At 43.1% G+C, this 21,293-nt stretch overlaps 1 protein-coding gene and 1 pseudogene across 2 annotated transcripts; one reads left to right on the plus strand and one right to left on the minus strand.

Moving 5' to 3' along the window:
* Positions 1–1,329: 1,329 nt before the first annotated feature.
* Positions 1,330–1,992, minus strand: LOC310793903 (ufm1-specific protease 1 pseudogene; annotated as a pseudogene). The gene has a single exon. The product of its transcript is annotated as an ufm1-specific protease 1 pseudogene (transcript).
* Positions 1,993–17,581: 15,589 nt separating this feature from the next.
* On the plus strand, positions 17,582–20,007 carry hmx1 (H6 family homeobox 1; the record flags this gene model as incomplete). Its single annotated transcript, XM_083655429.1, has 2 exons — positions 17,582–17,876; positions 19,373–20,007. 2 exons carry the CDS (start codon positions 17,582–17,584, stop codon positions 20,005–20,007), a joined length of 930 nt encoding a protein of 309 aa, XP_083511555.1.
* Between the last annotated feature and the right edge of the window lie 1,286 nt (positions 20,008–21,293).

The following is a 21,293-nucleotide window of genomic DNA, read 5'->3' on the forward strand; positions in this document are numbered from 1 at the left end:
ATGCGCAAACAGGTGCGCAAGCGCAAATAGGGGATATCCCCTGTACCAAGATAAGGCCCTTGGGCTTCTAGCAGTTCAGATGGAGACTAATTTGAGTGCAAAATGGAACAGAGATGTGTTGTGAAATGTAATTGCAAACAATAAAATGGGGAATTGACTTGACTCTGTCTCATACAATGAAATCCAGTGTCAGGTGATCAAAACTATTCTGCTGTTAGACAATTGTAGTGTCTAAAGTGAATGAATCCTCTCTAGGTAAGAAATATCCACAGTGGGCGTTGAACCCTTCTCACTAAAACATTGTGTCCTATTTATACCAATATTATTATTTATACCTTTGATCATAGAGCTTAATTTGCATTATTGCACTCTGCGGAACAATCTGATGTAAGCGGAAGAAATATATAGATCTGCAGCTTTTATGCTCCCAGCTAAGAAAACAAAAGAAACAGCACTGTTTAGGTAAATATGTTTAATACATATCCAAAGAAATATGGGATTTAACAGATAATTTAATGGAGCCATATTAATAATTTAGTGGTTTCTAGTTCAAATACTTTGTCAATAATGATTCCATCCACATGATGGCACTGCAGCTCCTTTCAAAACACTGACTCTGACCGTACAGTACCAACTCATGTTGTTTCTCTGTGATATTCTGTGATCCTACTCCTACGTCAGCAGTAAACACTCTGCAGCAATCTACTCTGAAATGACACATTTTGTTGTCATACAGATTAAATAATTCATTTGTGGATCTGAAACAGAGATGCCTGAACATGTCATGTTAGCTCACTGTCCCTTTTGGGATATCTGAGGCAGACATAGGTTATAAAATAAAAAGGGGTATGGTGGCGCAGTCGGTAGCGCTGTCGCCTCACAGCTAAAAGGTCCTGAGTTCGATTCTCGCCTGGGACGCTGTGGGCGCTGGAGTTGTGACTCCCCCATATCTTCAGTGCCTACTGCCCAGGTGGGCTATCTCGTCGAAAGGGCCTTTCTGTGTGGAGTTTGCATGTTCTCCCCGTACCCCCCAGGGGGTTCCTCCGTACATAAACCCCCACTAAAAACATGCAGAAGATCGTCATCCGACCAGTGACGACAACATCTGAAGTTGGTCCAATGATGGTCCCCGGGTGCTGGAAAGAAAAAGCGACCACTGCTCCTGGCCTGCCCCCTGGAGGAAAGGAGAAGCCTGGATGGGTCAAATGCAAAGGACATATTTCACCGGCCACCGTCAGCATGAGTGTGTGTTGTGGCCGCATGCATGTGTTGTAGTGTGTTCGTGTGACAATAAAGACGGGCTTCCATCTGAAATTGTGTTTTTTTAAATTAGGACTGATCCAGAGACAACACTCTTTTCCATGCCACCCATCCTCGCCTCTGCACCGCTGCCTTGTCCAGCGGACATCTGTAGTACTGAGGGTCAACGACTATAGCACATACAGTAGCTGCCCTTGTCCCCAGTGCACACCCCTACTATCCCCTTAGACGAGTTGTCCCTGTCCGCTCCCATCATGACTGGAGACCCGTGTTTCTGGAAGTGCAGATGGAGCTCTTCCACTGCCACCTGCTCCAGCTCTGCTCCTCCCACCCCTAACATGAACCACCTTGCAGGGAACATCATAGAAGTAGTCAAGGACCAGGGACGTTTCAAATGTCCCTATCCACTCCCTGGAACTTGAAAACAAGGCCGGTTTGTCCCCCATGGAGACCAAGGCTTGGTGGATCTCGGGCAGGTTTGGGGCCTGCATTGGCCCTTGGGTGGGGAGTGGGGACCGGTTGTGGCACAGCCAGGAAGCCATTGTCTGAATGGTGCAGTAGCCACATCCCCAGCCTCTGTCGTCTTGCCCATCACAGCCAGAATGGAAGTAGAAGCGCTCTCCTTTTATCAAGGAACATTTCAGAGGCTCTGCAAGTGCGTTTAGGGAGATCAGTGTGGACGCTCTTCAGCAAGGTTTCGGTCCAGTTTGTGATAACAGTCTTCTTCTTCATAATCTTCTCCTCTCCCACTGTAATGTAATGTTACTCTCGTCAATCTCCTCCCCAGTACCTTCTGCTGCTGTGACATTTTTATCCATTATTACAGTTTCGCATAATTGAAGAATGTATTTACAAAATATAAAGCCCTTGAAGTCTTTTAGTTGTTTGCTGTTACGGCAATGAATGTCCCTCTAAGTACTTGCAATACGAGGGATCAGCACATACATCACACCTACACCTCACATGCCATTTTAATTTGGATTGCCCTTATGTTTTCTTTTTTTCTTTTTTCTTTTTCTACCGTTGTTTTGTTTCCTCTCTCTTGTTTCTGTTATATTGCAAATTTTATATGAATTATTGTTATTATTGCTTTTCTGAGGTAGAGACCCAAGTATAAGCCCAGATAGGGTTTCATGTCTCTACCTGCACATTGTTTTCATTTTGTCTGTTTGTTTAAAAAAATGTGCAAATGAAGAAAAAAAGAAAGAAAGAGCGCCGCCTGGTTTTGTGCGTCAAATCTCTCTGTGCTTCTGCCTCAGTGGTGGTAAAGACTAAAGAGGGAGTGGCAAGCGTTGCTTTTTCACTTCCCCGCCCTGATTTATCCTGCCATTTAGTTCAAAATTCAAAATTGTGAACTATGAATGTGAACTAGTTAATTTTAAGCTGTGTGTGAACTGAACTTTGAGCTATAGCTCTTATGGGAACTTGCACAAGACAGTGGCAGCTGTCTGGGTCCGGCTTAACTAGGCTTGCCTAGTCTTTTTTTTTTCTTTTTTGCTAAAAAGATATCGATGCCATAAAAGTGATGTCCATCTTAACTGGCATCCCTGTGATAAGGCGTTATATCACAGGGGGACCTGAAGTCAAGCAGGAGAAGTTAAGTGACAATGTGTAAATACTACTGGCCCATTTTTTGGTGAACAAATATGCAAGAGTAGTCTTACATGTCATGGTTTATATTACAGGGCGTTTATCCTTGTCATGGTTTATAACACAGTGCATTTATCCTTGCTGGATGGGCTGCTTAAAACAATTGTGGACATAAATGAGTATTACCCACTTATCCATGCCAAACAAGTAATATGTATAATTTTTTTTGAATTTACATGTAAAATCTTAACGTGTAGGCCTACTCTACAGTTTTGATATGAACTGAGGTAACAGCTGACAAGTTAGTGTACAACTTAGCTTCCTATGCAGAAGCATGTTTTTTTCTGGATGGATTTTTTTGTAAATGCTTTGGGTGATGTAAACAGCGGACATTCTTAAAATGGATGTCTTCAAATTTCTGTAGAATTCACTTTGAGACCATCTGACTCAAATTTCAGTCAAGAGGTCACCTACATATCTGATACTGGTATCATTCGGACTGATCAAGGTTTGGCAATGCACGCGTTGGAAAGGAGAGATTGCTAATTCAGCCAACAATTGAAAAGCAACCTTTGATTTCATACAGCCTCAAGTGTCCTTCAGACAATCCATCCTCCGTACAATATCCCATTAGATTGTGAGGGAGATTAGGGACATCCTTGCCATTGCCCGTCCTCATGTAGGCCTATACTAAATCCATTTAGCCCAGGAGGGGAGGGCCAGATTGAGGTGATCCCTGCATCACTAATTCACTGACAGCACATTACATGTCCCAAACATGGCTGATGCTTTCATCACCCCCCCCCCCCCCCCCCCCCGCCCCCCGCATGCTGGGAAGAAGCATGGAGGCCATGAAATAATCACTTTAGCCGTGAGAGTCATTGAAAATAGGCCATGTCTCAGATAAGCGTCTGGGTGTGTGTGTGTTTGTGTGTGCTCGTGTGCTGCGTGCGCATGCGATGCGTGTGTGCATGTGTGTGGTTTGTGTCTAAGTTGGATGGCAGGTCATGAGGGCTCTACGCACATCCAGGAAGTATAGCCTAGTGGTGGAAGGGCGGGGCTTAGACTAACATTGCGTGACAAGGCTGAAGAAAACAAGAGTGCAGCCTGGCATCTCACTAACGCTCACGCGTGTACACATGCATGTGCACAGCACCCACGCATGCAGGCATACATTGTGCGCACATGTAGGCATCTTTATAGGCTACGCTTATGTCACTTCAGCTTAGTTTAGCCCTCCCTTTTCTTCACTCTCTCATCTTCTCTCTCCTTCGACCCTCTCAGTCTCCCCCTCTTGGTCATGCTCTCCAGCGTCTAGCTTCTTCTACCCCCAGTTCTCTCCTATTCCTGTCTTCGCCATGAGTGCGAGTCGGCATCAGCAATGCCCAAAAGGAAGGGACTGGCGCTCTCCGATCCCAAAGCCAAGCGCAAGTTACTATTATTGGAGGCCTGTCTGTCTGTTTATTTGGAAGGCTTTTCAGGGGTCTGGCATGGATCTGGTGCGGGGGGGCGGTGCGCCCATAGGGGGGGTGATATTTTAGATATTTTACGCCTTACACACATAGACAGTGACATCACTGAAGACAAGGAATTGGCTCGAGCCACAGAAACTCTGGTTGAGCATGCATTCAGGCGGTGTGTCGTCATAGACGCGTGGTCAATGGTCAGCATGGGGGGAAATCCTCCCATTCTTCCCAGCCAGCATAGTTAGCATTTAGCTGCTAGCCCAGCCTATAGGCAGACAGGATCAGTGATTCAACCACCGCAGTAAACGCACAGACGTTTATGTACCTGCCCCAATCCTGTAGTGTAGAGCCGCAGCACCGTCCTTTGGTGAGTCAGCCCATCGGGTTTTTTCCCCTCACCATCCTCGCGCGCCAGCCTTAGTAACATTTTGTGGGCGTTCCCACACAGACCGATTGTATCTATTTATGTGAAGCTAAAGGCATGAGTTGGAATGAGTTTGGTCAGCCCCCCCCCCCAAAAAAAAAAGTGTGCCCATGGCGCATCCTCTCCAGAGTCTTCACTCTAGAAATTAGCGTGTGAAACAAATGTATTGTTCTTCTTCAATGGATTTGTTCAAATCCATCTTTTTTTGGTTTGTGTTTTGGTTTTGGTTTTGGTTTGCTTATTGAGTTTCAGTTGGAGAACTTCCAGGAAAGTAACATTTGATATGATCAAATTGGATCATATTGCATAATACTAGGAGCAAATTGAATGCAGTTGACAAGAATGAAATGACTAATGTTGCTTGTGCTCCAAAGGAGAGGAGGGTCCATAAATGTAACCGCACTAATGCATGCTTTATGAAAATGTATAAATTCATGTTTTATTCAATTTTTCCATGACACATAAAAAAGGGTGGGCATTTGGCAGTAATTTATTTACTGTGTACTGTAGGCTACATACACACTGGTGGAACATTTGATGCTGTCACAGTCTGGCTCCTAAAAGGGAGTATTAGACTATAATGCAATGTAATAATGGGCGAGAAAAAATAAAAGAGAAAGAAACAATGATTTCATTTAGGCCTATTTAATAATAATAAACTATTAAAAAATTCCCAAATCTGATGAAACCATAGATAAAATGCATACATCACCCAGATAACTTAGCTCTAATTAGAATATTTTGGATTAATAATACTACTACTAATAATAATAAAATAACAACAACAACAACAATAGGCTAATATAATAATACTAATACTAATACTAGGCCTACTACTACTATTACTACTACTACTACTACCACTACTACTACTACTACTACTACTAATAATAATAATACAAATCTGAATCCTCTGGTCCTGAAAGCAGTCAGGTCTCCCTTGAAATCCCTGAAATCCCAGCCTTGGGTGAAATAGTAAGCTATAATGCTCTCAGTTTCAACAAACCAAGCTGCAAATTCGTGACATCGCCTAGTTTGGAGCTATGGGGACTTTGGGGATGCTGTTTTCTTCCAAGCCAACCTGCAATGAACTCATCGCCTCGATCGTTTAAGGTTGGTTTCCAAACGCTGTAAGCGCCCAAGATATAATGATGCTAGGTGGTTATTTATTTGAACACGATGTTGATGCCAGACCTGCCAGACCGGTCCTAATTAGCTGCGCATTATATCACAATTGATTTAACCTCGAGGGCGCGGAGGAGCGGCGCGCGCTCCCCCGGTGCTCTTCCGTACCCTCCTCCTCTTTCTCACGCGATCGTTTCATTTGATAGGCGCTCATCTGAGCATGAGATGAGTGGCGAGAGAGAGCGAGCGGAGGATAGAGAAGGAACGAGAGAGCGAGCTGGTCCCCTTAAATAACCAGCCTAACTAATTGTTTGAACATAGGCTACAAGCTGAAATTATTGCAAGCAGCTCGAGGGCGCGGGGTTGAATAAACAGCCTTAAAAACAAACTCAGTGACTGACGGCAAAACTCACATGACTTGTTGTTGACATGACTTGTTGGATTGGAATTGGACTGTGGCGCAAATCAAATTAGATTTGTAATTTGTGGTCACTCATTAGGTAGGTCTCTTAGGCTAATCGGATTTTTAATGAGTGACTATATTGTCTAACAGCAGGTCATTAACGTTTGAGTGGGCGAATGTAGCCTATATACTGCCTTTGTTCTTTCTCATTTGATGAAGTTAAACCCGCTATGTTATGTGCTTTCAAATTAGGCTATGGTGCATATGCCCTATGTTCCAATGTTCATTTGCTCAATATTGTAGCTAACCAGCACGCCTGGTTGGTGCATCACGTTCACCAATGGAAACGCAGTTTAGAGTTTTACATTTCAGCACCATTTGCCTTATTATAGGCTATGGCCGAATTTCAAAGCCATGGTTCAAATAGGCACTGAAAGCTGCAGGGCTTGGTTCTTATGCCGCACATTGATCCATTTGCCATAAGTCTATTAATGTCGGTTGGTAAGGGCAGGTCAGCAAGTCCCGGCAGCCATGCACACCGGGCCAGATTATCCAGCTTCGGGCGAGGCGAGCCTTGGTTCACCAGCCACTGACTTTAGCCTATCTAAATTGGTCATATTTACTTTAGCCTATAGTCTCCGCGGGAATGCATGCACGGCCAATATGAACCTTTGGTAGCCTACTAACATAGGCCTAGCCTGAAGAGAAAGAATCGTGATGGGGTTTTGTCTGATGCTGAAGTTGCAGGTGTGTTGTTGTTGTTGTTTGCATGGTCTTAATTCAGGCCTTTGGAATTTGATGATGGAAATTATTTTTTAGAAAATTATATTTGAGTGCACTCAAATGTGAGTTGCATTGCATTATGTGAGTTGCATTCAAATTTGATAGCTCTGTATGGCACATGCATGCATGACCAACACACAGTCATGGTGTAAATTTGACATTGGCTTAGCCTGCTTGTTGTCTGTATGTGTGTTGTTGAGCCTGTCTCATTTAAGCCTAATGCAAATGTGATGTCCATTGCATAGTAGGCTACATTTCACCTTTTTGCATAATTGGATAGTGGATTTCAGGTGAGGTCACCCTTAGGGCCTGCAGCCACGTGTTTTCAACTATGGCAATAAATTCCAGAGAAATATTATAACATGTAGGCTAATGCTCTACAAATTGAGATGCAAGACTCTCGTTTTCGTGCATGTCCAAAATGGATGTTTTTACTTCTCACATTTATTAAATTCTGCAACATTTGATGCAGTAGGCTATAGCCTTAATTCTTGGTCCATCATGTCGTAAAGATCCCTAACGAAAAACCACTACAGTAGCCTAATATCCCTATAGCCTATTGGAAATGAGGCATTTGTGATGCTAATATAGCCTGGTGAATTTAAAGTGAACTTTAACATTTAAGTCTGTATGAAGAATGAGTGCATGTTCAGTTTAGGCTGTTTGCAATAGTAGCCTAATATTTGTAGCCTGTAGCCTATATTGTCCCATAATTTAGGATCATTTACTTCGCAAGGGTTTAGAGGACTTTAAGCGCTTTAGAGGCGGACGGGAGGCTTGGATTTGAGCGGACGGGAGGCTTGGATTTGAGCGCAGGGTCATTCGAGGGGGAAAGGTCCCTGCTTTTCAGCCCTTTTGTACTGCGCTGACGAGTCGCTCCTGACAGGGGTTAACGTACCGTAAAGAGGTTAAACAAACGGACATTCCCGTTAGAAAACCTCCAGACAGACATATAAGGCCGCTTGTTGTAGGCTACGTGAAGAAACGGCTCGGCATACAGGTGGACGTCCGAGTGAAGTTATAGCATGGAGTGCGGCTATAAACTCACAAAAAAAGTCAAAAAATAACCGCAAACACAGTAAACGGATTGATTTACAAGGACAAGGACAGTATAGGATTTTTTTTTATGTCATTTTGTTTGGTGTATGCGATTCATGATAAATATGCCTTATTGATTAAGCTTATTGCCTGCTATAGCCTATGCCTATTTCAGAAATAGTTGAGTAGTCTGCTATCGAGCTGTTGGCAAAAAGGATAATTATCATGGTTTGTTAGAGATAACCATTCTGATAATAAATAAATAAATAAATAAATAAATAAATAAATAAATAAATAGATAATACGATTTCAAATATGTTTATTTGATTGCCTCGTTCAATTTCGGGCTTGGCTGTATCCTATGCCTACATTATCCTTCTTTTGTGATGACCAATTGACCAATATAGACAAATAGGCCTATACAAAACAGATTTCATATTGCTCACTTTGCTGCACCTTGTCTATTTTAATTTCCCATTGATGTGTAGACTATCTTTTGCCTTTTGTTATACACAATGTTTTTGTTTGTTTAACAAACAAAAAACATTGTTATTGAGTAGCTGATTTTATTTTATGTATTTAATTGATGATGATGATTATTATTATTATTATATAATTTAGCTTTGCATCCAGACAGTTCAAACATATTCTGTGCCAGCCCAAATAAACACCAATCACGTGGAATAAGATTTAAGCTATTGACTTTTTATGGCACAAATCCATAAAAATCCACAGTAAATGAGTCAGGTGCAGCCGCATATTTGCACCAACAATTGTACAGCCCATTTGGGCGTAATTTGATGTGATGTACTTGTGCCATTGCCTATGAATTCCAGACTGTGTGGACTGCCAAAGTCAGACATGGTTAAAATCTTTCAACGTGAACATTTGACTCACATAAAAGGTCTGACCCCTCAAGTGATTTTTAAATGACATTATCCTGCATGCACGATTGATTATGATTATGTGTGTATTCTAGGAATCTGGCCCACTGACACAAATACATAATGGTAAAGAAACTAGGTTAGCCTACAGGTCTCTGTCATAATGAAAGAGATATGCACATCAGAGACAGAGAAAACATATGTGGAAGGAACAGTGTTAAGCATTTATCAAAAGATAGCAACTGATATGTTGTTTATTATATCTCAAAGCATTACTAAAGTTTGTCTTGAGAACAATGTGCTGACTTAAATCCATTAGCTTGTTTTTGAACACCTCAGTAGATGTAGAGCTCTGCCGCCCTTCAAAAAAGAAAAGAAAACTAAAGTTCTTTGAGCTCTGAGTCTAAAATCCCTTTCAAGCATTCCTCAGTGTGACGCTCAAGCTGATATGGAGCTAAAAAGGCCTCACTGGGTCTGGCTATGCTGACTCCACTGAGGGGCAAGAGAACGACAGAGATTACAGGCAATTAAAGCCCACTTTATGCTAGTCTGCTGGCGTCACAAAGTCTGGCCAAGAATGCTCACCTCGGCTAATACTATCAATGGGAACAAACTCTGCAGCATCAACTTCTTATGTACAGTGAATTATTAATGCCAAACCCAGCACACACTTCAGCTAAGATGGCAGGAGAATGAGGATGCAGTGGAAGAGTTTGGTGAGATCTATAATGAGACAATCTTAGATGGTATACACCTTTGGGAAATAATCCATGTGACTATTGCACAGACTACACATCACTGGATTTACAGCGAGGGAGAGAAAACCCATTTTGTATTTTATTATGGATAAATTATCGAACAGTCAAGACTTTTGATCTCTGCACCACTCCAATGCTTTGCTGAACTCAGAAAGTTAGTTTGCTTCAAAATATTAGCTGGGGGTTATACTACTTTATGAAGTTTCTGCAGGAAGCTGCTGTCTCACCATCATGGCGCAAGGTGGATTCTTGAGATTTGATGGTGAGATGCTATAGGCTGCAACTTTTTATTATTTTCATTATTGATTAATCTGTTGATTATTTTCCCAACTATAAAATGTCACAAAATGGTGAAAAATGTCCCCCCCCCCCCCCCCCCAAGCCCGCAATATGACCTCCTCAAATGTCTTCTTTTGTCCTCACCAACAGTCCACAACCCAAAGATAATAATCAGTTTACTGTACTAAAAAAGACAGAAAATATCCACATTTAAGAAGCTGGGATGGGAGAATTGTATGTGTTTCTAAAAAATAGTAACCGATAATTCAACATTAATTTTCTGTCGATCAACTAATGGACTAATGGACTAATCATTGCAGCATAGAGATATAACTATGATGTGTGATTAATGTCTTAAGGTGCATTATATGTGCTTGACCATCAGGGGGCCCTCCACAAACCCAAGACTGTGTTGTCTGGTATAGTTAGTTGTCTGATCTCATGTCATTATCAAAAGCTTCAGAAGTTCAGTTTGTCAGCTGTACTAATGTTCATGTTCATCTTTTATTTGACCCCAATTCCTTTGTCAGAAATGAACAACACCGGTGAATTTAAATGTCTGCATGCATGTGTGGGCAGGTGCAAATTTGTGTTAATTTGTGAGAGGAGCATGCATAGCCTCACATAAAAGTCAATTGAGGGCACTATACTTCCCTGACTCACTATGGATGGATACCTCATGAGAGAGTTGAAAGAGAGTGAAATGTCCCACAGGAGATTGGCTACATAGCTTCTTTCTGTCTCTGGCCTGTCTTCCGCCATAATGAACTAGGTCAAATGTCTCCACTTTCATTGACTAAACCCCCTACTGAGAACATTATATTCCAGAGCCATTAAAATCATATGTATGACTATGGCTGTTATGGAATGGTGATTTGATCAAGGTGATTTTAAACTTTAAATAAGGAAGCCACAGGGGGAATGACTTTCTCAGTTAATTGAATGGAGCAAACATGTTTCAAATTAGTCATGTATATAAATGTACATAAATGCAAATCCACAAACTTTATAGGAAAATACTATTTTGACATTTTTGACACACAATCCCCCCCCCCCCCCCCCCCATACACACACACACAACACACAAACACAACATTCTGTTCCTCTGTTCAGAGGTTGGGTGCATTAAGGGCTATAAAACACTAACAAAAGCCTAAATAAATAAATCAAGATAAAGATTGGAGGAGGAGAGAAAGGAGAGAGAGAAGGGTCTTTAGGTCGGGGCTGTCTGCCCCCAGAACAGGGGGCGCTGGCCAGGGTGCCGCATCATTCAGACTGCCCGTGTACACAGAGAAACCTGATCTAATGCATACTTTCACTGTGCTGGGAACTTTCCCTTGATTTTAGATTTGCAATTTTATAGGAATTAAAGTATATTGATAATTGCAAGGCCAGGTCAGTGGCATGGCCTGGCCAGGTCAGACCATTAGATGGTATCTAATGGTAAGGTAATCATGAAGGATGCATTCCCTAATAACAACTCAGTATGATGCCCTGCTTTACTTGTGGGGGCCACAAACATGGTAACTAATGGTAAGGTAATCATGAAGTAATGATGCATACCCATGAACAACTCTGGTAGGTATTTGTTATGCCGAGTTCACACTAGGTGCTCCAAGCCCTCGGCGAGCTGTTTTTGGAACTCGGCGACAACCCCCCCCCCCCCCCCCCCCCGGCTCCTCCAGTCCGCATGCCGAAGTGTCCTTGGGCAAGACACTGAACCCCAAATTGCTCCCGATGGCTGTACCAGCACCCTGCGTGGCAGCTTGCTGCCTTCGGTGTGTGAATGGGTGAATCCACGCACATTATAAAGTGCTATATAAATGCAGTTTATTTTATTTTATTCTATTCAGCATGCTTGATATTTGGTCATGTCAGATAAGCCATTGAACCAGCTGCAGCCAATGAGAGCGCAGGACACAGGGTGAGGAGGCAGACACAGGCTGTCATCTGTAGCAGCTCCCTGAATCATGCGTCCATGAATTTGTCTAAAAAAAATATTTCCACGGGAGTTTCCTCTGTCCTGTTTATAACTACAGTTTTTAGTTTTGCTGTGCTGCTCGACATAAGGATGTATCCGGACGACTGCCTCTTTTCTCCAAACAATGTCACTGTATGAAGCAGCCTGGCACAGTCAGCTGCCTGCTCTCTGTGCTGGCTGGAGAGGAAGCTGCGCCCTCCAGCCCTCCGTGAAAATGATGATAAGCCTGAATTGTGTGATTTAGATCGGACTGTGTGCCCTCTGAGCACCGGTCAAGTGGTCTGAGGAGCAAAGACAGAGAAAGTAGGCTATGTTGTGAGAGTGTGTGTGTTTGGAAATAAAGCCAGCTAAAAAGTTCTTCTGGTGGAATATCTTGTAGTGTGATCCCCTTTCACAGCTCAGTCATATAGTGTGAAAACCACTATATGATTCAAAGACCCCTGATTACAAGACATACACTTGTATAGTGTGAAAGGAACAGAGACTGATGACTGATGAGGATCTTGTACGGGCATGGGTAATGCTCACCAACATGGTAACTAATGGTATAAGTAAGTAATGATGCATTCACTATAATCACTCAGTATGGTGCTCTAATTTACTTGAGGGGGTAACTAATGTAACTAAAACAGTAACTAATGGTGATCTAATCATTAAATAATGATGCATTCCTAGTAGCCACTCAGTATGATGCATGATCAAGTTGCCTGAGACGACACAAAATAGTAGCTTATAAGGGGGTAATAAGGAAGTAATTTGTTTTGATTCGTTATTGTTTACATAACATTAGTTCCTTATTCAGAGCTAACTAGGAACAATACTTTCTTTAGGAAGTAATCAATAACTAATAGTCTGTTCTTAAATAACCATAATTAGTACTTGATTCAGAGTCATCCAGGAACAGAGGAACTCCCGATTAACTATTGATTAACTACAGTAGCTGTTTGTTCCTGACTCCTCCCTTAGTAACTACACAAGTTTTTGCTGTACAGTATTATTAAGTGTTACCTTTTTCTCAAGTGCTATAGCCATCCCATTATGTAAATATGAAAGTGATAGCTGCTCAAAATACCGCAAGGTACAAGGCTGTAGTCACAATATATGTTGGGAAGGACACATCCCCCAATATTCAAGTAGTCTACAATACAATGTGTCCCCCCCAATAAATGAATATAAAAAAATATATAAATAAACATATAGGGCTCTATTCTCCCCCTGGCCTTAGGCGCTAAACTGGCCTTCAACGTGAAAAAACACGCATTACGCCTGCCTACCGCTGACTCGGGAGGATACCGTCATGCTTTTACGCCCCGAAATGCGCTTCACGCTGAAGAGGCGTGTATGTTATTTGTGTATGTTATTGTAAAGTGTTACCATTATCTTTTAAATTGACAACATTTACATGCGTACCCCGTGGCACAATTCAAACGGGATCAAAAAGAGTCATGTCTCTCTCTGTTCTCCACCATTCATATTTTTTCAGACGCTGGTATGCTAGGCAGGAAGTGATGTTCACTTTGGCTCTCTATAGAAATCCTGCCGACACACACACACACACACACACACACACACACACACACACACACACACACACACACACACACACACACACACACACACACACACACACACACACACACACATTATAAGATATACAGCTAGCGGCCTTGTGGGAGAAGGGCGCTTTGGCCTCATTGGGAAGACAAGGAAACACAAAATAGCCCCCCAAAACACACCAACACACATCAGTCAGCCCAAAACACACCAACACACATCAGTCAGCGCGATATTATGTTGTGAATTGAACGGGATATTACAAGGTGTACGACCTCTGCAACACACGGGTCATGTTACCGCTAGTTGTCGGTGTTGAGTGTTAGGTTGAAGAGCAACATTGCTCTGATCCTCTGTCAAAGGGTAAGTCTAGCCTTGGGGAGGGAGAGAGAGAGGGACAGAGAGAGAGGGGGGGGGGGGGGGACATGCGAAAGGTCACTGCCGCTGACTCCATTGAGGGACATAAAAAGCTCAAATGTCTTGCCATTTCAACGAAAAGGGTAAAGACGCCCGTCAGCATTCATTTAAACGTTTTAGATGATCAAATAGTATAGGCACCTTAATCTGCACAGTGAGGGTGCATTCACAATGTGTTATTAACGTTAATGAGTGAACTTTTTAATGTTTGTATATTGGCCTATAGCACTAAAGCCATAAACAACGCTTCCAGGCCAATAATTTGCATAATAACCAAGCCTATTCATTCTTGGCCGATCAGTTCAAAGTTGTGAAACAGGAGAGGCAGCATGACCTCCTTCAGCAGGATATGTCATTTTATATTTTAGTGCGTGGTGGTTAGCCTATTCTTTAGTGTTTCCCAATTATGCAATAGCCTAACTGTTTGACCAATTAGGAGATATGTGCATACCTGTTGAAGTCAATTGGAAATGAGACATGCCTGTGCTATTAAATATGAGAAAAATATAGCATGGGCATGGCCTAGCCCTAAAGTTTAGGACAGCCCTAAAGTTTAGGGCTAGGCCATGTCCATGCTATATAAGGGCCTTAACTGAAGACTCCCGAAACGTCAACACTGCTGCTTTCTGCAACAATCAATTAAGGTTATTTGTGTGATTGTGATCCGCTGATTTTTATGGCATGACAACTCAACATATATTTAAGATGTTAATGGAAACATATTAGCGCATGTGCTGAAAACATATTGCTGCAGCCCAATAGGCTACATGCCTGAATAAGGAGCTTAATTCATTGTAGCCTATTCACCTTATTCACCACGCCCACTTTTTCTCTCTTCCGCGTTCAACGCAAACGTATTTGTTCTTCCGGTTCAGCGCTAGTTGCCTTCTGTGGCTAATATTACCCGCTAGTTAGTTATGTTATATGGCAGTAAAATGCCACTGAATGACCAAATTGATATAACTTTTAACCATTTCGAGTAACACTGTTTCCATACGGATCACCAGCGTTAGTTTGTTGTTTATAACGTGGCTATATTCATAACGTTTCTATCTCGGATGCGTTATTTCGAATCGCACATAGGTTACGCCAAACCACACATAGGTTACGCCTCGAATCGCACGCAACCCACATACTGTTATAAATATCAGCATAACCAGCCAACAGATATCAAAGCTGGTGGGCATATAAGCAAAAGAAATTGAAAGAGCGTAACTCGAACTGGTTAAAAGTGACTATGGCGTTTTGAGCCAGAACGAACTACGTTAGCGAACGTAGCTAACCCAAGCTAACTGCAGATTGTATTCACTGTAATATTGTAAATTATTAATATGGTGACGTGGGCATTGACAACCATAAACGCTGATGTCAGCACCCGTTTCTAGCGCGTGAGCTCATTCAAGACTTTGAGCCAAAAATAAGGTTATTTCTTAACAAAATGCAGTGGAAAACACTTTAGGCCTATATAATTGGCCGAGCAGGAAAAAACACAGCTACACATGAAATATCTTAAAAATTACAAAACTGGCTGGAGGGGCACTTTAATCAGATTAGTAATGTTGCATGTGCAATGTCAATGTGCATCCTGGATATAGTTTGTTAAAATAGCGTTAGCTCAAATGCTAACGTTAAACAGTATGTGGATGGACAATGCTAACGCCATTAGTGCCATGTTCTGGGTTGTACAGTAAAATAAAAACTAATTTTGGTAGTCTAAAGGCCCAATTACTCTACGTTAAAGACGGAGACGGAGACGGACAGGGCCTTCTGTCGTTACTCTGCGTTCATTTGGTGGGGGGGGAGACTAGTGGACTGCAGCGGCTAGGGCCACCCAGCTAGTCTCAGTCAAGCCCCCAGGAATAGCACTGGACTGTGAAGCCATTTGAACATGGTGGCGAAGCTCTGTATTGCAAGTCACGTGACGCCATGCAGCCCAGAAAGGAAAATTCCCATCCACTTGCATGGGGACCCCGGCAGCTGTTAAACCCAGGGGAATTTTTTCCGGGTGTCACTCAAAGTATAAAACGACTCTTTTAATTATCAAATCATTTTTTATGGGGTCATTTTTTCTGCAGAAGCCACTAAGAGCCGTATACGGGTGTATTTTCTTCTTTTAATACATCCATGGGTGGGAGGGGTGGGAGACGTCATGGAATACATCATGGCACACATCATCATCTTGACTGCTGCGTAGGCGGGCACAGGGCGTTGTTTTTGCGTAACCTATGTGCGATTCGAAATCACGCCCCCATGAAGGCTTCATGCCAGTGAGCAGCCTCCTTCCGAATGCATGGGTGGGCGTGGCTCATCCCCTATCCAGTTCTTTTAATACATCCATGGTCTCAGTAGTCAGACCTACCATCGACGTCATCAAGCTTCCAGCCAGAAGCGTCATGCCCATTGTAACTGAGGGGGCAATTGCCCACTCAGATTTTTGAGAGAGTTTTTTTTTTTTTTTTTTTTTTATAAACATAGGCTATAATATTATAGGCTGTGTATGGTAGTTGAAACATAGTTTCAAGTTGACGTTTATTTATGTTTGTAGTTAAAACAACAACATAAAAACAACCTAAATACTGTATAGGCTACATACAGTACAACACAAAAGGCTGTTATTTACCCTTTGTCGCCACCTGGTGAGTAAATATATATGTAACTAAAACCATTCAAATTGACAACCGGTCCGCGACTTTTTTTTCCATGTATCTAGGTCCTTGGCACAAAAAAGGTTGGGAACCCCTGCTCTAGAGGACACTAGATGAGACTAATGGAAGTGAAAACATTTCTACCTTCTGAAAAGGCAATACCAGCCAAAATAAACATTGTGTTACATTGCTTTGAAACGTGTGGTCTCCCTTTTTTGTCAAGTCCATTGAGCCTGGGCAGTGGCAATGTACTTAGTCTGGTGATTATGGATCTTTCCAGGAGGCTGAGCAGTTTGGAAAATAGCCTTATGGTTACACCTGCTCAGTCTGTTAATTTAAAATGAGATATTCCTCTAAATCTGGCTTCCAACCCCCCCAAAAAATGTTCCGCCCATAGGGCGGCGCCAGAGTTCGCCCCCTGAGATTGTTGGTTGCATGACACCCCTGCTTCCAGCGACAGAGGTACATGTAGCTATCATCTACGGCTGGCACTGCGAGACTACCGCCCAGCCCACCGCTGTATTTTGATTTGCACCCCCCAAATAAAGAGTCTGAACAGAGGGTTTCTCCTGCCTGCATGACCCCGAGGGGTCAAGCCACGCACACGCACGCACACACACACACACACACACACACACACACACACACACAGTAGGCCTAATTCTCCTTTCCTTGGACAACCCCCATTTGCTATTGTGTTCGTCCAATCGCTGGATGCGGCGTTTGACGCTTCACTCTAGCCTACCGCCTATCGTCTTCCCCCGTCCTCCTGCCTGCTGGCACCGATGCCGTCTTTGCCATGACTCCTCCATCGTCGGTGTGGGAAAGTAACAATTTGAAATGATTATCTGATCTTTTGGCCACTGGGACGCACGATAAGGAGGGGAGCCGCTCGCCGGTTTTGCGTACGCGGTGACCGAAAGAAAGAGCCCGGACGAGGCTGATCGGAGTCACTCGTTTCATAATCGGGAAACATGCAGGAGAAGTTAACGGACAGCCAGACTCCCACTTCATCGAGGGCTTCGTCTTTTTTTATTGAGAATCTCCTGGGGAAGGGGCGGGATGGACAGGAGTCGGTGGCGGACAACACTCGGGGGGATGCTGGTGCGGTCTCTCCCGGCCGACTCCTGGACGCACACCACGCCGAGATGCGCACTCAAGTGCCCGTCGGCTACAGCACGGCAGCCCGTGCTCCACACAGAGACGCGTCGTTGCAGTGGTACCACGGCGGGGCTGCCTTGAACTTCAGAGCTCTGGAAACACCAAACAGTGAGTAGCTACGGAGTAGCTACACTTGTGTCTGCAAATAAGTTTAACTCGACAATATTTATTTCGTTGACGCGCAAATTGGGGCTTAATTTGCTTGTATCAGATGATGGGCAGTCCATGCAGCCAAGCAAAAAGCATTACTGCTGTCCCAGCTATTGGTGCTATAGGCTATTGCTGTTTGGATATGTTGGAGGATATAATTTATCTAAATGTTTAGGCTTAGGCTATATTAATATTTGTAATAGGCCTATGCAATCGCATGGTGAGCTATGCAAGTTTTAAGAGAAAAGGCATAGCCTATTTGATAGGCTACTTTTCGGAATGCCTCTTTGCAATTGCAGTTTGCAGATCATAAGATAGTCGAGAACCACCTTTTATGTGCACGATTGTTTGGTGAGATTATATGCACGCTATACGTCGCTGATTTACCGGGGAAATGGCTACGTGATGGCCTCGTGAGCTGGAAGTAGGAATTGTGAAGGCTGGCACGTCGCCTGCTCCTTGCTTCATTAAAAGCAATCAGTGCGACTCGCCGCTGGTGGGTGTGTGGAGCCCAGACTGCCGTCGCCGTGTCTGGGCTCAACACAGGAGAGAGGAGAGAAGGAGAAGGATATCGCCGGACTTTCCAACCCGCTAAAAAAAAAACGCGCACTTGGTTATCCTGCATCGATCTGCAAAACATATTTATAAGACCACCTATGTGATCACTGCGAGGGCTCAGAACTGCACTTCAGCTGCCAATAAGGAGATGAAAATCCTTGGTTACTTTTCGTTTAGCGATAGTGGCCCTGAAGGTTACACACAATAATGCCAAACGTCCAACCAACATAAATCTAGCACCACACACGTCAAAACGAAACGTTTACGCACAGTTGATTTAAGCTAAAGCACCCATGCCCCTCCCTTGGGTATGTGTAAGGGCTACATATCTCAATTCATCTACAACTCAAGGACGCACGCACACTATGGCCGAGGCCTAAACCCACACTATAAAGCTGTAGGCTATTACTTAGTAGGCCTATTTTACTCTCTTATTAAAAGGTCTAACGTTTTTGGGTTGTCTTCTGCAAGATACCCTCTTGTGTGTGTGTGTGTGTGTGTGTGTGTGTGTGTGTGTGTGTGTGTGTGTGTGTGTGTGTGTGTGTGTGTGTGTGTGTGTGTGTGTGTGTGTGTGTGTGTGTGTGTGTGTGTGTGTGTGTGTGTGTGTGTCCTCATCTAATCTACACTTCTAAACTGCACATCCTGCACACTTCAACTTTATGAATGCACAACACGACACAAGCATATCTTAAAGGTATTTTAGGTGAATATATCTTCAAATATTTTATTTAAAGTAATGTGGAAAAAATGCGTGTAAGGTAATTACACTTTTTGGCAGTTAAAATCAACTTGTTTTATATGAGATAATCAGACTAAATATGAAACGACTTGGCAAGGTGGGCATTTTTTGCAGTGGGCTACTGTTTCATGTCATGCCCTCTCCCCCCCCCATTCAGGTCCAAGGGATGATAGCAGGAGTTCAGAGGAACGCTGCAGCTCCATATCGCCCAGCGACAGAGATTCCCCGGCCGTCTCTGAGCCAATAACAGAGGGCAGTGCCAGTGACGAAACTGACCGGAAAACGGGCGACAGTAGCCTGACGGACGACAATGAGGACGCGCAGAATGGCTTTGACACGCGCTCGGACCAGGACGCAGCTTTGGACCCGAGCTCCACCCGGAAGAAGAAGACCCGCACTGTGTTCAGTCGCAGTCAGGTCTTCCAGCTGGAGTCCACCTTCGACGTGAAGCGGTACCTCAGCAGCTCGGAGAGGGCCGGGCTGGCGGTGTCTCTCCACCTGACGGAGACCCAGGTCAAAATATGGTTTCAGAACCGCAGAAATAAGTGGAAGAGACAGCTGGCGGCGGACCTTGAGGCTGTAAACATTTCCCCCTCGAGCCAGCGGATTGTCAGGGTCCCCATCCTGTATCACGAGGGCCTCGGTCCCACAGTGGCACTGGGGTTCAGCCTGAACGGGCACCAGATTTCGCCACCCGTCATGGGATTCTGCAATAACTCCATCAATTACCCTCTGTCCTCTTTCGCCCACTCCATGAGTATGTTGCGGTCACAGATGACTGGCTTAGTGTAAGACTGTTGAAGACTGATATATCAAACTTTGTTTTTGTTTTGTTTTGTTTGTGCATATTTGCCTATACCCGATTGATACTGAATTGTGCAATGACTCACATGGTCGCAGAAAAGTGTTATTGACTGCATCCAAAGATAAGACCTGCAGAGAATATTATTACACACAATAAATGATTAATGATCTATTAGGCCTATATGTTTAGGAGTCTGTGCTCTTGTCACATACTGTACGGTAGGCTGCTGTGATAATAGCCAAGCCAAGGCCAAGGGAGGCCAAAGCTCTTCATTCACATATTTTTGCAAACTTTTATATTTAAAGACACATTTTTCCAACTTTGTCACTTTTTTCCACATAATAGATAAATAAAAAAATCAAGCACAAAAAATATGTGCTGCCTTGTTTCTTACTGCGTTTAGCCTAACAGCTACGTGTATCCATCCAACCCATTATCAAGCGCCATGCGCCTGTCTGTGAAGTGAATCCATATGTTCTGTGATGCCACAAACCCACAACAAAACAATATAGAGCCTGTGGGTCTTTTGGGAAATGAAAAAGTTAACCTTCAGACCTACTGGCCATTTCTTCACGTTCTGCTGTACAAGTATAAGGTATGTTATTATAGGCTAAATCCATCTGCAGAGTTGTGATGCTCACGTCTTGCATAGTTAGGCTTCATATTTAATAGGGTGTGCATAACGTACACGTGAGGAGACGATAATGAACTCAAACAATTTTGATTATTTCCCAAACGATCTGTATTAAATTATAGCATTGCAAATCTGTCATAAATGTTTTTCTCTTCAACACCATTTTGGGGAAGTAAAGTTGGGTAACAAAACTTGATTAGACGAAAAGCCTAAAATGCACAACGCCACAAAATGTGGATTCTGTTGTGGATTGCAACTCATATTTCAAATCCCGACACACACATAATTTTCATAGGCCTAATATATTAGACTAAAGAAGGACTAGCACTCTTAAAAAAATCTAAGGGGGTAAAAACACCCATCAATTGGTAGTTCTACCCAAAATAATCGTCACATCGTCTTTCAATATGAGGAAATGTATACATTTTGGCTAATAAATAACTGCCACAAGTGCAAGATATTTTTGTGACTAGAAACAAACATTTCTGATAGCATGTAATGCTGCACATAAAGAAGTTGGTAATAGCCAAACTTTGCAAACATTATATTCTCTTCAAATGTTAAATTCTAAATGAACACGTCCATCTGGGATATACCAATCTCTCTGTCTCTCACACACACGCACGCACGCACGCACGC

Source organism: Poromitra crassiceps, assembly GCF_964638095.1.
Source record: "Poromitra crassiceps genome assembly, chromosome: 19".
Classification (NCBI taxonomy): Eukaryota; Metazoa; Chordata; class Actinopteri; order Beryciformes; family Melamphaidae; genus Poromitra; species Poromitra crassiceps.